The sequence below is a fragment of the Podarcis liolepis genome (assembly GCF_965112155.1).
Source record: "Podarcis liolepis genome assembly, chromosome: 7".
Lineage (NCBI taxonomy): Eukaryota > Metazoa > Chordata > Lepidosauria > Squamata > Lacertidae > Podarcis > Podarcis liolepis.
The window spans coordinates 92,366,297-92,379,048 of record NC_139561.1 but is presented as its reverse complement, the minus strand read 5'-3'; the positions used below and the strand labels follow the sequence as shown (position 1 = coordinate 92,379,048).

At 53.7% G+C, this 12,752-nt stretch overlaps 1 protein-coding gene and 1 long non-coding RNA gene across 3 annotated transcripts in view; one reads left to right on the top strand and one right to left on the bottom strand.

Moving 5' to 3' along the window:
• Positions 1-12,752, bottom strand: part of LOC310712949 — a 2,318,697-nt gene that overhangs the window by 1,069,998 nt on the left and 1,235,947 nt on the right. The window lies entirely within an intron of this gene.
• On the top strand, positions 1,893-8,882 carry LOC310712859 (suppressor of cytokine signaling 5-like). 2 transcript variants are annotated; one of them, XM_083516281.1, is made up of 3 exons: positions 1,893-2,164; positions 2,972-3,066; positions 6,210-8,882. In XM_083516281.1, exons 2-3 carry the CDS (start codon positions 3,031-3,033, stop codon positions 7,545-7,547), a joined length of 1,374 nt encoding a protein of 457 aa, XP_083372407.1. In that variant the 5' UTR covers positions 1,893-2,164; positions 2,972-3,030; the 3' UTR covers positions 7,548-8,882. The 2 variants fall into 2 exon arrangements, with proteins under 2 accessions (XP_083372407.1, XP_083372408.1); XM_083516282.1 differs by lacking the exon at positions 1,893-2,164 and adding an exon at positions 2,195-2,482.

Here is a 12,752-nt window from a genome sequence, read left to right as displayed (position 1 = left end):
CGGCCCTCCAGACTTTTTTGGGACTACAACTCCCATGATCCCTAGCTAACAGGACCAGTGGTCAGGGATGATGGGAATTGTAGTCCCAAAACATCTGGAGGGCCGAAGGTTGGGGGTGCCTGCTCTAAAGTAATAAAAAGTTAAGTGCAGACCATCAGAAAACCATCGTGGAAGGATGTTCTCCTGAACTGCTTGCATAGGAATAGAAAGGAATTTAGCAGGTGTTTTAACTGTTGGCACAGAAGGCACGTGCTGAATATCCAGTGGCAGAGAGTTCCACAGGACTGGACCCACAGCACCAAAGTGTTTCTTGTTGTCAAGTGACTCTCGCGAACTTGGGGAATGCAAACAACACTCCTGTGGATCTCGGTGATTGAGATGGGATCTATAAGGGTTCGTGCGATTCCTGAGGCACCCTGGAGCCAGGTTGTTCAGGGCTTTGTAAACTTGGATGAAGGAGGGGAGGGGGTGATTGTCAAGCTTGCCCGATGGCACCGATCAGAGAGGGAGAGCTGGTAAGACTCGGCAACAGCATTCGAGATGCTTTGGGCAGGATTGGAGAACCCAGAACAAAACTTGTGGCTTCAGCTGAAATAGGTGTGAAGTTCTGCATTTGCGCCGGAAGAGTCAGGCTAGCAAGTGTTTGGTAGCAGCACTTGTGGAAATGATCTAGGGCAGGGGTTCTCAAAGGGTGGGGCAGGAGAGGATGGCAATGGGGCAGGGAGATTCAGGGATAATCAAGGAAACATTTAGACATTTCCATGTTATATAGTATAAAAAAAATGTTTCCCTTTGCAGAATATGAATAGGTACCTTTTCAAAATGAAAACAAGTGCAGGAAGTGATACTGAGAACAACCCTAGATGAGTTTTCCAATGTATTTATTTTCCATTAAAAAAAATCTGGTGCAAATTTTTATTCTGAAAGTTTGGCCCAGAGGGGGGAAAAGTTTGAGGAACACTGATCTAGGGGTTGTTTTTTTAGGAGAGCACAATCTGAACAGGAGGAAGCAGTGTAATGCAACTAATTTCTCCGCCCTGCAAGGCCCGTATTGCATATTTTGCAAATGGCTGGAGATGTTTTGGGAACAGCTGAAGAATATTCAGAATCTAGCATTTTGGGGAAGACTTTCAGAAAGGGGCTAGGAGAACCAGATGGTGTTCTGGATCTATCCAGGTTCAAGTAAATATGGCTGCGTTCCTTTGACTGCGGAGGCAGTCCTAGCTTTTAAGAAATTTGGTTGATTCACCTATTTACACCTTCCGTCTGCATGGAAGGAGTCCTAACGTCCCCCGCAGTGGGGTGACGCTGGAGTCTCAATTTTTCCCACTGACGATTTTGTCCGTCTTCTTTGTAAACCGCTTTGAGGGCTTTTGAATTCTATGAAATAAAAGTAAAAAATAAATCCCGCATGGGCGTGGTCTCATTTCCAGTTTTACCCTCTCCCACCCTCTTTGAGTCTCTGCCCCGCTCTGCCATCGCAAAGAACCCCAAGGCCATGGCGCGCCGGCCTTTTGCGCTTGATGGGAAGAAAAGGTGGCGCGCGTTAGGAAGGAAGGAATTTAAAAAGGTGGTGGGTGGGGAGCAAACTGGGGATCGGTCTCCCCCCCCCTCCTCGGACGGGCACGCGCCTTACAGAGCGCCCTCGCCCCGCCCAGGCAGCCCAGAAGGACCCAGGAGTCCGGGCTGGCGAGGGACCCTTTGGGAACGCAGAGCAACTGGACCAATTCTTGCGCCATCATCTTGGGCTACAGAAAGCCTGACTTTCCAATATGATGGCGCAAGAATTGGTCCAGCCGCTCTGCGTTCCCAAAGGGTCCCCCGCCAGCCCGGACTCCTGGGTCCTTCTGGGCTGCCTGGGCGGGGCGAGGGCGCTCTCCAAGGCGCGTGCCCGCCCGAGGTTTCTCCTGCGTCTCCTCCGGCGGCAGGTGGCGGCACTGCGCCAGGCAGGCAGGCGGCGCGCTCTCGCTGCCTTCGCGTCTCTCGTCGCTTCCCGGACGCCACCCAGGAAGCGGTCTCGATCGGGGCAGGGCGAGCGCGCCTGGACGCGCGGGGCTTCCGGGGAGCTGGAGATCCAGCGGCCTGGGGAGGCGGAGAGGTTCCGGGGCTCTCCGTGCGCCTCCAGAACCTCGGAGAGGAAGGAGACCTCCGGGGTCGCCGGCCGGTAAGGGGCGCGCAGCAGGGCGCACGGTGCGCTCGGGCGCCTTGGAGAGGCCTGGGAGGTGGATGGAGGCGCGGGGGTTCCCTTTTGGGTGCTCTGAGCATGTGCAGAGTGCCTCCCACGGGCGAGGCCCTTGGGTGGATGGAGCCACGGTGAGGCGGAGATGAGGAATGCGGGGTGTGAGCAGGAAGGTGCGGCGGGTTTCGGGGTGCGCCTCTGGGGAGCCCTGCGCCAAGCCTCGCTACCGCATTTGAAGCGCCGATCCCAGCTGCGTACAGGCGGAGAGGGTCCGGCGCTCTGCACACGCCCAGAGGCCCACAGGTGAGCTGATTCCCCCAGCCTCACTCAGGTACCCTAAAGAAAGGAGTTCTGCGGCATGGAGGTTAAAGTTTCGGGTTAGGACGTCGGAGGAACCAGGGTTCAAATCTCCCACTTGGCCATGGAGCTCCCTGGAAGATTTTGAGTGCCAGTCGCCGCCTCACAACCTCACAGGGTCGTTGCTGGGATGAAATGAGTGGGAGAACCACGTTTACTGCCTTGCGGTCCTTGGAAGAAAAGGTGGCACATAATTGTCTTTCTCCTCTTCTGATGATATCTAAGGCAGCACTTGAGTTCCTTTATCCTCTCCTGTGTTATTTGCCCTTCCTAGCAGACCTAGAAAGCAACCTCTTGTGAAGGCAAAAGGGGGCGAAAATCTAAGAAATGTGGCAGGAAGGTGGTCTATAAATGGAGTATTGAGGAGGTGGGGACACTTCCACCTGTTGCTGTCTCTTTGTTCCCAATCTGCGGTCTTCTTTCTGTCCTGCTCAGGTGCTCCGTGTGAGGAAGGAGAGAGACGCCTTTACCTGCTTCCAACACCTGGTTAATGGATGAGCCGAACAGGACAAGGAACTCCATTTGCAACCGTAAGCTCACCCCAAGTTGGGATGGTCTGATGGGGAGTGGGGGGCTGCGATGGGCAGCAGAGGGATTTTGTCCCTGTTGCATTTATACCCTGCCTTTCCTCCAAGGTATCGTATGTGGTTCTCCCCTTCCTTCATTTAATCCCACGACGATGACCCTGTGAGGTAGGTGAGGTTGAGAAGGAGCGGCTGGCCCCCAAAGTCACACCCAGTGAGTTTCATGGCTCTCCCAGGCCCTAGACCGATACTCTAAAGGTAAAGGTAAAGGGACCCCGGACTGTTAGGTCCAGTCGTGGCCGATTCTGGGGTTGCGGCGCTCATCTCGCTTTATCGGCCAAAGGAGCCAGCGTCCAGCTTCCAGGTCATGTGGCCAGCAGGACTAAGCCACTTCTGGCGAACCAGAGCAGCGCACGGAAACGCCGTTTACCTTCCCGCCAGAGCGGTACCTATTTATCTACTTGCACTTTGACGTGCTTTCGAACTGCTAGGTTGGCAGGAGCAGGGACCGAGCAACGGGAGCTCACCCCATTGCGGGGATTCGAACCGCCGACCTTCTGATCAGCAAGTCCCAGGCTCTGTGGTTTAACCCACAGCGCCACCTGCGTCCCTAGTCCGATACTCTAGTTGCATCAAAATAAATAAATTGTCCGGTAGCACCTTAGAGACCAACTATGTTTGTTCTGGGTATAAGGTTTCATGTGCACGCACACTTCTTCAGATATTCTAGCCCAGGCATAGGCAAACTCTGGCCCTCCAGATGTTGCAAGACTACAATTCCCACCATCCTTGTCCTGTTAGCTAGAGATGATGGGAATTGTAGTTCCAAAACATCTGGAGGGCCGGAGTTTTGCGTATGCCTGCTCTAGCCCCGTGTTTCTCAAACATGGTTCCCCAGCTGGTCTTGGACTACAGCTCCCATCATCCCTAGCTAGCAGGACCAGCAGTCACGGATGATGGGCATTGTAGTCCAACATCATTTGAATACCCACACCCACTATGCAATACTGACTCTTTGGTGCAGAGAGCAGGCAGTGTTGAAATAAGCTTGAGCCAGAGAAGTTGGCGGAGGGGGAACGAAATGTGGGGCAGAAGTGAGAGAGAGAGAGAGGTGAGCTTGTAGTTTGCATGTAGGAAGGGAAGCTGGACTCCAGCTGTGGGCTACGGCAGCAACACCACCCTCCTTTCAGTTGGTTGGCATGCTAGCTTTGGGTCCTGATGGGAGCTGGACTCCCATCGTTGTAACAAGAGCCCTGCAGGATCCAGCCCGTGGCCCATTTAGTCCAGCATCCTGTTTTCACAGTGGCAGTGCTGGATTAAACCCTGTGGACCATAGAATCATAGAATCATAGAGTTGGAAGAGACCGCAAGGGCCATCGAGTCCAACCCCCTGCCAAGCAGGAAACACCATCAGAGCACTCCTGACATATGGTTGTCAAGCCTCTGCTTAAAGACCTCCAAAGTAGGAGACTCCACCACACTCCTGGGCAGCAAATTCCACTGTCGAACAGCTCTTACTGTCAGGAAGTTCTTCCTAATGTTTAGGTGGAATCTTCTTTCTTGTAGTTTGGATCCATTGCTCCGTGTCCGCTTCTCTGGAGCAGCAGAAAACAACCTTTCTCCCTCCTCTATGTGACATCCTTTTATATATTTGAACAGGGCTATCATATCACCCCTTAACCTCCTCTTCTCCAGGCTAAACATGCCCAGCTCCCTTAGCCGTTCCTCATAAGGCATCGTTTCCAGGCCTTTGACCATTTTGGTTGCCCTCCTCTGGACACGTTCCAGTTTGTCAGTGTCCTTCTTGAATTGTGGTGCCCAGAACTGGACACAGTACTCCAGGTGAGGTCTGACCAGAGCAGAATACAGTGGCACTATTACTTCCCTTGATCTAGATGCTATACTCCTGTTGATGCAGCCCAGAATTGCATTGGCTTTTTTAGCTGCCGCGTCACACTGTTGGCTCATGTCAAGTTTGTGGTCAACCAAGACTCCTAGATCCTTTCCCAAGAGATTTACAGAAGACTGGGAGTATATGAACTATCTGAAGAGCAGTTGCAACCAACAAATTACGCTAGTAGGACTGCAAGAAGCTTTGTAAGGAGGAATATACGAAGTGTTACCAAGTAGAAAAAGGATAGAGATATTGGTTATGAGTTTTAAATGTAAGAGGGGAAGTAAGAAATGCAAACTAAGAGATTAGATTGGGAAGTTTTCAGGCAGGACTGATGGAAGTCAAAAAATTGAATGGCCTTCTCTGCGGTGGCCCCTAAGCGGTAGGACTCCATCCCCAGAGAGATGCACCTGGCACCTTCATTGCACAGCTTCCAGAGGATGCTGAAAGCACACCTTTTTACCCTGGCTTTTCCCAAATTGGTTGCACGTTGTCTTAAACCGTTCAAAATGCAGCAGTTTTTAATGACCTTATGGTGGAGGTCAATCAATCAAATCTCTCCATCATCAGGGGTCCTAGCTGACTTAATGCGGCACCGATGACCTGATGACCTCTCCAGCGTTCGAAATTCCCCAGGCGCATAGCGCTACTGGCACAGGTTCAGTTACAACTACGTGGAGGTTTCTCCACAATTACCAAACCTCTGCCTTAGTCCAGAGTTAATGCCATTTCCAGTTCCACTGTGTGTTTCTCCTCCTTGCTTATCGGGAGACGTGAACTGTTGTAAGAGTGAGCGACAGTCGAGCAATGCGGTTGAGAGCACAACATCACAGAATCGTAGTGTCGGAAGAGATCCTGGGAGTCATCTAGTCCAACCCCCTGGCAAATAGACATTTGTGGTGTTGTGGTGACTATAACCTAGGTTTAAGGTTACAGGGAATCAGGCAGAGGGCCTTCTTGGTGGTGGCGCCTGCCCTGTAGAACATCCTCCCAGCAGATATCAAAGAGATAAACAACTACCAGACTTTTTTAGAAGACATCTGAAGGCAGCCCTGTTTAGGGAAGCTTTTAATGTTTGATGCATTACGGTATTTTAATATTTTGTTGGAAGCCGCCCAGAGTGGCTGGGGAAGCCCAGCCAGATGGGCGGGGTATAAATAATAAATTATTATTATTATTATTATTATTATTATTATTAGTTGCCTAGCTTATATTACCCGAGTTTCTAACACGGGCTCACTCTTCCCTTGCCCAGGTCCCGCTTCCCACGCCGCCGCCGCCACCATGTGCTTCCCTTGGCGCATCCGTGTCCACATCTCTGTGCGCCTGCAAGATGCTCCTTCCCTCTAGCTCCTCCCCCCGTGGGGTCATGTCGCAGGAGGGGGGCGCCCGGCCAAAAGCCAAGCAAGATGCGGCTCCCGGTGCCCGTCCCGCCAGCCGCTGGCGAGCCCGAGCGAGCCGATCCCTGGAGAGGCAGAGCCTTTCGCCGCCAGAAGTGGAAACAGACGGAGGAGGCTCCTCGGGGTCGCCGGAGCCCGTCAGCAAAGTGGTGGGCCGCTCCTTGCGCCAGAAGCTGCAGGCGGCGGTGGGGCAGTGCTTCCCTCTCAAGAGCGCCTCCCGCTCGCCGGACCTCTCGGCACAGCGCAAGATCCACCTGCGGGAGCTGATGCTGGACACCTGCCCCTTCCCTCCCGGCTCGGAGCTTGCGCGCACCTGGAACCTCATCAAGCAGCACACAGCACCCGTCTCCGAGCAAGAGGCCCTGGCGGCGCCCGCGCCGCGCTCCGACGATGAGGACGACCGCCTGCGGGAGCGGCGGCGCATCAGCATCGAGCAAGGCGTCGAGCCACCGCCGGACGCCCTGATCCACACCTTTGAGGTGACAGCGCAGGTCAACAACCCCCTCTACAAACTGGGGCCCAAGCTGGCGCATGGCATGAGCGAGCTGGCTGGTGCCGGGTGGGCGGCGCTGGCGGCGGCGGACGAGGAGGACGAGGAGGAGGAGGAAGAGGAGGCGGCCGCGGGCTCCTCTTCCTGCGCCGCGGGGCTGCCGCCCGACGTGCGCATCCACACCCAGATCGACTACATCCACTGCCTCGTTCCTGACTTGCTGCAGCTGACGCAGCTGCCCTGCTACTGGGGCGTGATGGACCGCTACGAAGCGGAGGCTCTGCTAGACGGGAAGCCTGAGGGCACGTTCCTGCTGCGCGACTCGGCGCAGGAGGACTACCTGTTCTCGGTGAGCTTCCGCCGCTACGGCCGCTCCCTGCACGCCCGCATCGAGCAGTGGAACCACAACTTCAGCTTTGACGTGCACGACCCCAGCGTCTTCCATGCGCCCACCGTGACCGGGCTCCTGGAGCACTACAAGGACCCCAGTGTCTGCATGTTTTTCGAGCCACTGCTCTCAGTCCCCGTCAACCGGACCTTCCCCTTCGGGCTGCAACACCTCTGCCGTGCCGTCGTCACCTGCTGCACCACCTACGACGGCATCGGCCGCCTGCCCATCCCCAGCACCCTCAAGGCGTATCTCAAGGAGTACCACTACAAACAGAGGGTGCGCGTCCGGAGGCTGGACGCCTGGTGGAGCTGACCGGGGAGCCCGTGACTCCCATTTCCAGCTGGTTAGCTCGCTCTCTCTCTCTCTCCCACCACTGCCCCTTTGACTCGGATACTTCTGTCCCCAGCAGACATTAATCCATTCTGCTCCAGGGTTGCAAGTGTGGGCGCTTTCCACCGTGAACCGGGTTTTGTTCCCGCGGCCAAATTGTGTGCCTCGCTCTTGAGAGATCTGGGAACCTACGGGGAGGACATCTCTTGTATCTGCAGAAGAGTGGAGAAGCCGGACTTGGGTGGTGCCGCTGCCAGCAGCTAGGAAGGGACCTTGGAAGCAGCCTTATAGAGTCTACACTGATTGGCAGTAGTGGCTGGCCGGGGTTTGGGGCAGGAGACGCTCTGAGCTGGACATAAAGGTGCCGCTTGGGATCGAACCTTCTGCAGGCAAAGCAGGTGTTCTGGCAGCTGGAGGACCCCTGCCTCCCCGCCCCCGGCCTGTTCTGGCCCAAGCACCCACCCACCCTGCCCCCCAGTTTGGGTGCTGCTTTGGCGCTGGCCAGAGGTCAGTCCTTTTGCCGTTTCCTACTCCACCAAGTGTTTGTGTGTCTGTCAAGTGCATTAACCGGGTTCTGGGTTCGAAATTTGCCTTTCAAGAAACTTCCAGTCAAACGCCTCCTCTTTCCCCGGGAAGCTGCGGTTCCTGCATCGCTGTGGATTGGGCTAGATGACCCTCGGGTGTCCCTTCCAGATCTACGGTTCTGTGACCCAGTTGTCTTACGCACATTCTTCTTCCCGAGCTCATACCACTGCCGAATGGGAACCGGGTGGGGTGGGTTTGAGTCAGCGACCGACCGTTGTGGGTGGCAGGGGATAAATAAAAAAAGCACAAAACTTGAAACACGAGTTGCTTCTTCCAAGACGGGATTTCGAACAAATTCCACGCAGGAGGGGAGTGGACCGAGACTCTTTTATTCGGCCTGAGTGTCCTCCTCAAGACTTGTCTTTAATCCATCCCCACAAGCCCGAATCCTGGGCTGCTGCCTTTGCCCCCAATGCGAGGGGGGGCAGAGGGGCTGAGGAATTTGGAGGGGCTGCTCTCAGGTCTTCTTTGCAGGGCCAAGCAGCAGCTTTTGGCAAATCCAGCCAATTTGCCAGCGGATGTTTCCTCCTGCCAATGTGGATCAGCTGAGTGGCGATGCTTTTAGAAGAATGGACTGCCCAGGTGGTATTTTTTGGATGGAGGGGCAGGTTGAATGAAATCTAGGTGTTGCACTCCCCTCTACTGCCAGAGAAGGACTGCTGCTACTGTCTGTCTGTCTGACTGTGTGTGTGTGTGTGTGTGTCTTATTAAACAGCTTTCTTTTTTTGTCTACACCTGCTTGCAATTGACTCTTCCCTAGCATTGCATCCTGGGAGGGAGGGAAATGCGGGTGGGCTGGATCTCAAGGAGGCGTATGCACATTCAGAAAACACAGACCCGGTGCTTGCTAATGCACAATGTAAGAAGCTGCGGATCAGCTCAAAGGCCCATCCAACCTCTCTTTCAAATCAGAACCAGTGAAGGCGGTGAAGGTCCTGTGTGAGTGCCTGGAGGCAGTTGGAGGATGGATGGCAGCTAATGGATTGAGGTTGGATCCTGACAAGACAGAAGGACTGTTCTTGGGGGACGGGGCGGGCAGGTGTGGAGGACTCCCTGCTCCTGAATGGGGCAACTGTGCCCCTGAAGGACCAGGTGCGCAGCCTGGGAGTCGTGGACTCACAGCTGCCCATGGAGGTGCAGGTCCATTCTGTGTCCAGGGCAGCTGTCCATCACCTCCATCTCGTAAGCAGGATGAGACCCTCCCTGCCTGCAGACTGTCTCGCCAGAGTGGTGCATGCTCTGGTTATCTCCCGCTTGGACTACTGCAATGCGCTCTACGTGGAGCTACCTTTGAAGGTGACCCGGAAACTACAACTAATCCAGAATGCGGCAGGTAGACTGGTGACTGGGAGCGGCCGCTGAGACCACATAACACCAGTCCTGAAAGACCTACATTGGCTCCCAGGACGTTTCCGAGCACAATTCAAAGTGTTGGTGCTGACCTTTAAAGCCCTAAACAGCCTCGGTCCAGTATACCTGAAGGAGCATCTCCACCCCCATCGTTCTGCCCGGACGCTGATGTCCAGCTCCGAGGGCCTTCTGGCGGTTCCCTCCCTGCAAGAAGCAAAGTTACAGGGAACCAGGCATAGGGCCTTCTCGGTGGTGGCGCCCACCCTGTGGAACACCCTCCCACCAGATGTCAAAGGAAAAAACTACTACCTGACATTTAGAAGAAATCTGAAGCCCTGCTTAGGGAAGTTTTTAATGTGTGACATTTTAATGTATTTTAAATCTTCGTTGAAAGCTGCCCAGAGTGGCTGGGGAGACCCAGCCAGATGGGCGGGGTACAAATAATAAAATTATTATTATTATTCAGTCTGGCATCCTGTTCCCATGGTGGCCGACCAGATACTGCTGCTGGGAAACCTGTGAGCAGGATCCGAGCACAAAGGTGATTCTCCCCTCCTGTGGTTTCCAGCGACTGGTACTCCGAAGCATCGCTGCCTCAGACTGTGGAGGCAGAGCCATCCTGGCTAGCAGCCCCTGATGGCCCTCTCCACGAATTTGCCCAATTCCCATTTAAAGTCGTTCCAGTTGGTCCCCTTCCCTGTGGGAGGGAGTTCCATAGACTGTGCCAAAGCTGGGACACAGCACCTTGCATGGAAAAGACACTTGAAATGGATGCTGGAACCAACACATGCCCCGCTTTGCAGCTGTTTTAGACCCAAAGAGACCAGCTGGTTGTGGGGCAGCGGCCGGCAAAGGGACACATAAGGGAATTGGTTGAGGGGCTTACAAAGGGGTACTGGGCTGGAAAACAGGGGAGCATGCCAGAGGGCACAGTGGCTGCCTTTGGAGCAATGGCGGGAGATGGAGAGGGCAGGCTTGGTGCGCAGTTTGGCGCATGGGCTCTGGTGTTTTACAGCGAGTCAGAGCCTTGGCCCGGCCAGCTCAGTGCTGAGTGGCAGTAGGCTTTCAAGCCGGGAGTCTCTTGTCGACTCTTAACTGGAGGCGCTATCGTGGACTGAATCCTTCTGCAAGCTGGTCCGATGCTCCGGCGCTGAGCTGTGGCTCTCCTGCCCCATGCGTCTGTGCCAGGCTATGAAAAGTCCTCGCTGGGCAAGCAAGCGTTTGAGGGCACCGTGAAGTTGCAGGGGGGAGGATGAGAAGAGTTGGGTTACCGTGGAGCTCTGAAGCAGCACCCGGTCTGGAGGAAGCCCAAAAGCTGCCAGGCTCACAGCTGTCACAGGTGAATCAAATGCGAACCCAAGAACCCTTTGCCCCCGAGTGTTGCAGGCGAGGATGGCGAGCCTGGAGAAGGCTGAGCGCGGATGTGAGCGCCACCTCCAAACATCTGAAGGTTTGTCGCATGGAGCAAGCTTAGGATAGAATCAGGTTGGAGGAGACCACGAGGGTCATCCATCCTAACCTCTGCAATGCAGGAATCTGGGACTTGAACCCACAACCCAGAGATGACGATTCTCACGCTCTACTGACAGAGCTGTTTTGTTCTCTTCTGCTCCAGAGGCAATTGGCAAGGAAGGAGATTTCGACTAGCCCAATGGTTGCCATTACAGTGGTACCTCGGGTTAAGTACTTAATTCGTTCCGAAGGTCTGTTCTTATCCTGAAACTGTTCTTAACCTGAAGCACCACTTTAGCTAATGGGGCCACGCGATTTCTGCTCTCATCCTGAAACAAAGTTCTTAACCCGAGGTATTATTTCTGGGTTAGTGGAGTCTGTAACCTGAAGCGTATATAACCTGAGGTACCACTGTAATTTGATTCTGAATTGATTTTTGGAATGAATTGATTTTAGAATGCACGGTATTTTTCGCTCTATAAGACGCACCAGACCACAAGACGCACCAAGTTTTTGGAGGCGGAAAACAAGAAAAAAAATAGTCTGAATCCCAGAAGCCAGAACAGTAAGAGGGATTGCTACAAAGCGAAAGCAGTGATCCCTCTTGCTGTTCTGGCTTCTGGGATAGCTGCACAGCCTGCATTCATTCCATAAGACGCACACACATTTCCCCTTACTTTTTAGGAGGGAAAAAGTGAGTCTTATAGAGCAAAAAATACGGTATTTCAATTAACTGATTGTGATTTTACATAAACTGTTACTTTTACTGTTGTTAGCTGCTCTGAGCCCGGATTTGGCTGGGGAGGGCAGGATATAAATAAAATTTTATTTTATTATTAACAGTGGAGCGCACTTCTCGCAAGGTGAACTCTCCTCCGGTGGAGGTTTTCAAGCCAGAGACTGAATTATTTGATTCCTGTATTGCAGGGGTGGACTGGATGACTCTAGGGGCCCCTTCGATCTCTGCAATTCTGTGACTGTTTTGTTCCTGATCCCACCAAGATACCTGCTGGGTTTGAGGATGCTTCACCCCCCTCACCCCCAAGAACCGAACGAGAAGGTTCATCGCAACAGCATTTGCTGCTCAAACCAAGAGAAATTCTGGAGTGTGGAAGGAAACACCGAGAGTCCCTTTGACCGGGTTTTGCCCCCTTGTGAGGAGACAAGGCTGCCGAGAACAAAGGGGGGAAATCCAGCCAGTTCACTCAAGTCCGTCTTCCTCCTAGAGCAGCGGTTCTCAACCTGTGGGTCCCCAGACATTGTTGGACTACAGCTCCCATCATCCCTGAGCTCTGGCCTTGCTAGCTAGGGGTGATGGAGAGTTGTAGTTCAACCACATCTGGGGACCCACAGGTTGAGAAAGGCTGCCTAGAGAATGGGTAGGCAACCTAAGGCCCGGGGCCAGATCCAGCCCAATCCCCTTCTAAATCCGGCCCGCGGATGGTCCGAGAATCAGTGTGTTTTTACATGAGTAGAATGTGTCCTTTTATCGAAAACGCATCTCTGGGTTATTTGTGGGGCCTGCCTGGTGTTTTTACATGAGTAGAATGTGTGCTTTTATCGAAAATGCACCTCTGGGTTATTTGTGGGGCACAGGAATTCATTCATTATTATTATTTTTTTCAAAATGTAGTCCGGCCCCTCACAAGGTCTGAGAGACAGTGGACTGGCCCCCTGCTGAAAAAGTTTGCTGACCCCTGGTCTAGAGGGTGGGCAACCCAGCAGGAAGACCTTCCAATTTACAGGGGGGTTGGAAGTCCCACCCAGTCCTACGATTCTAAGTTTTCCCAAGGGGTCCTT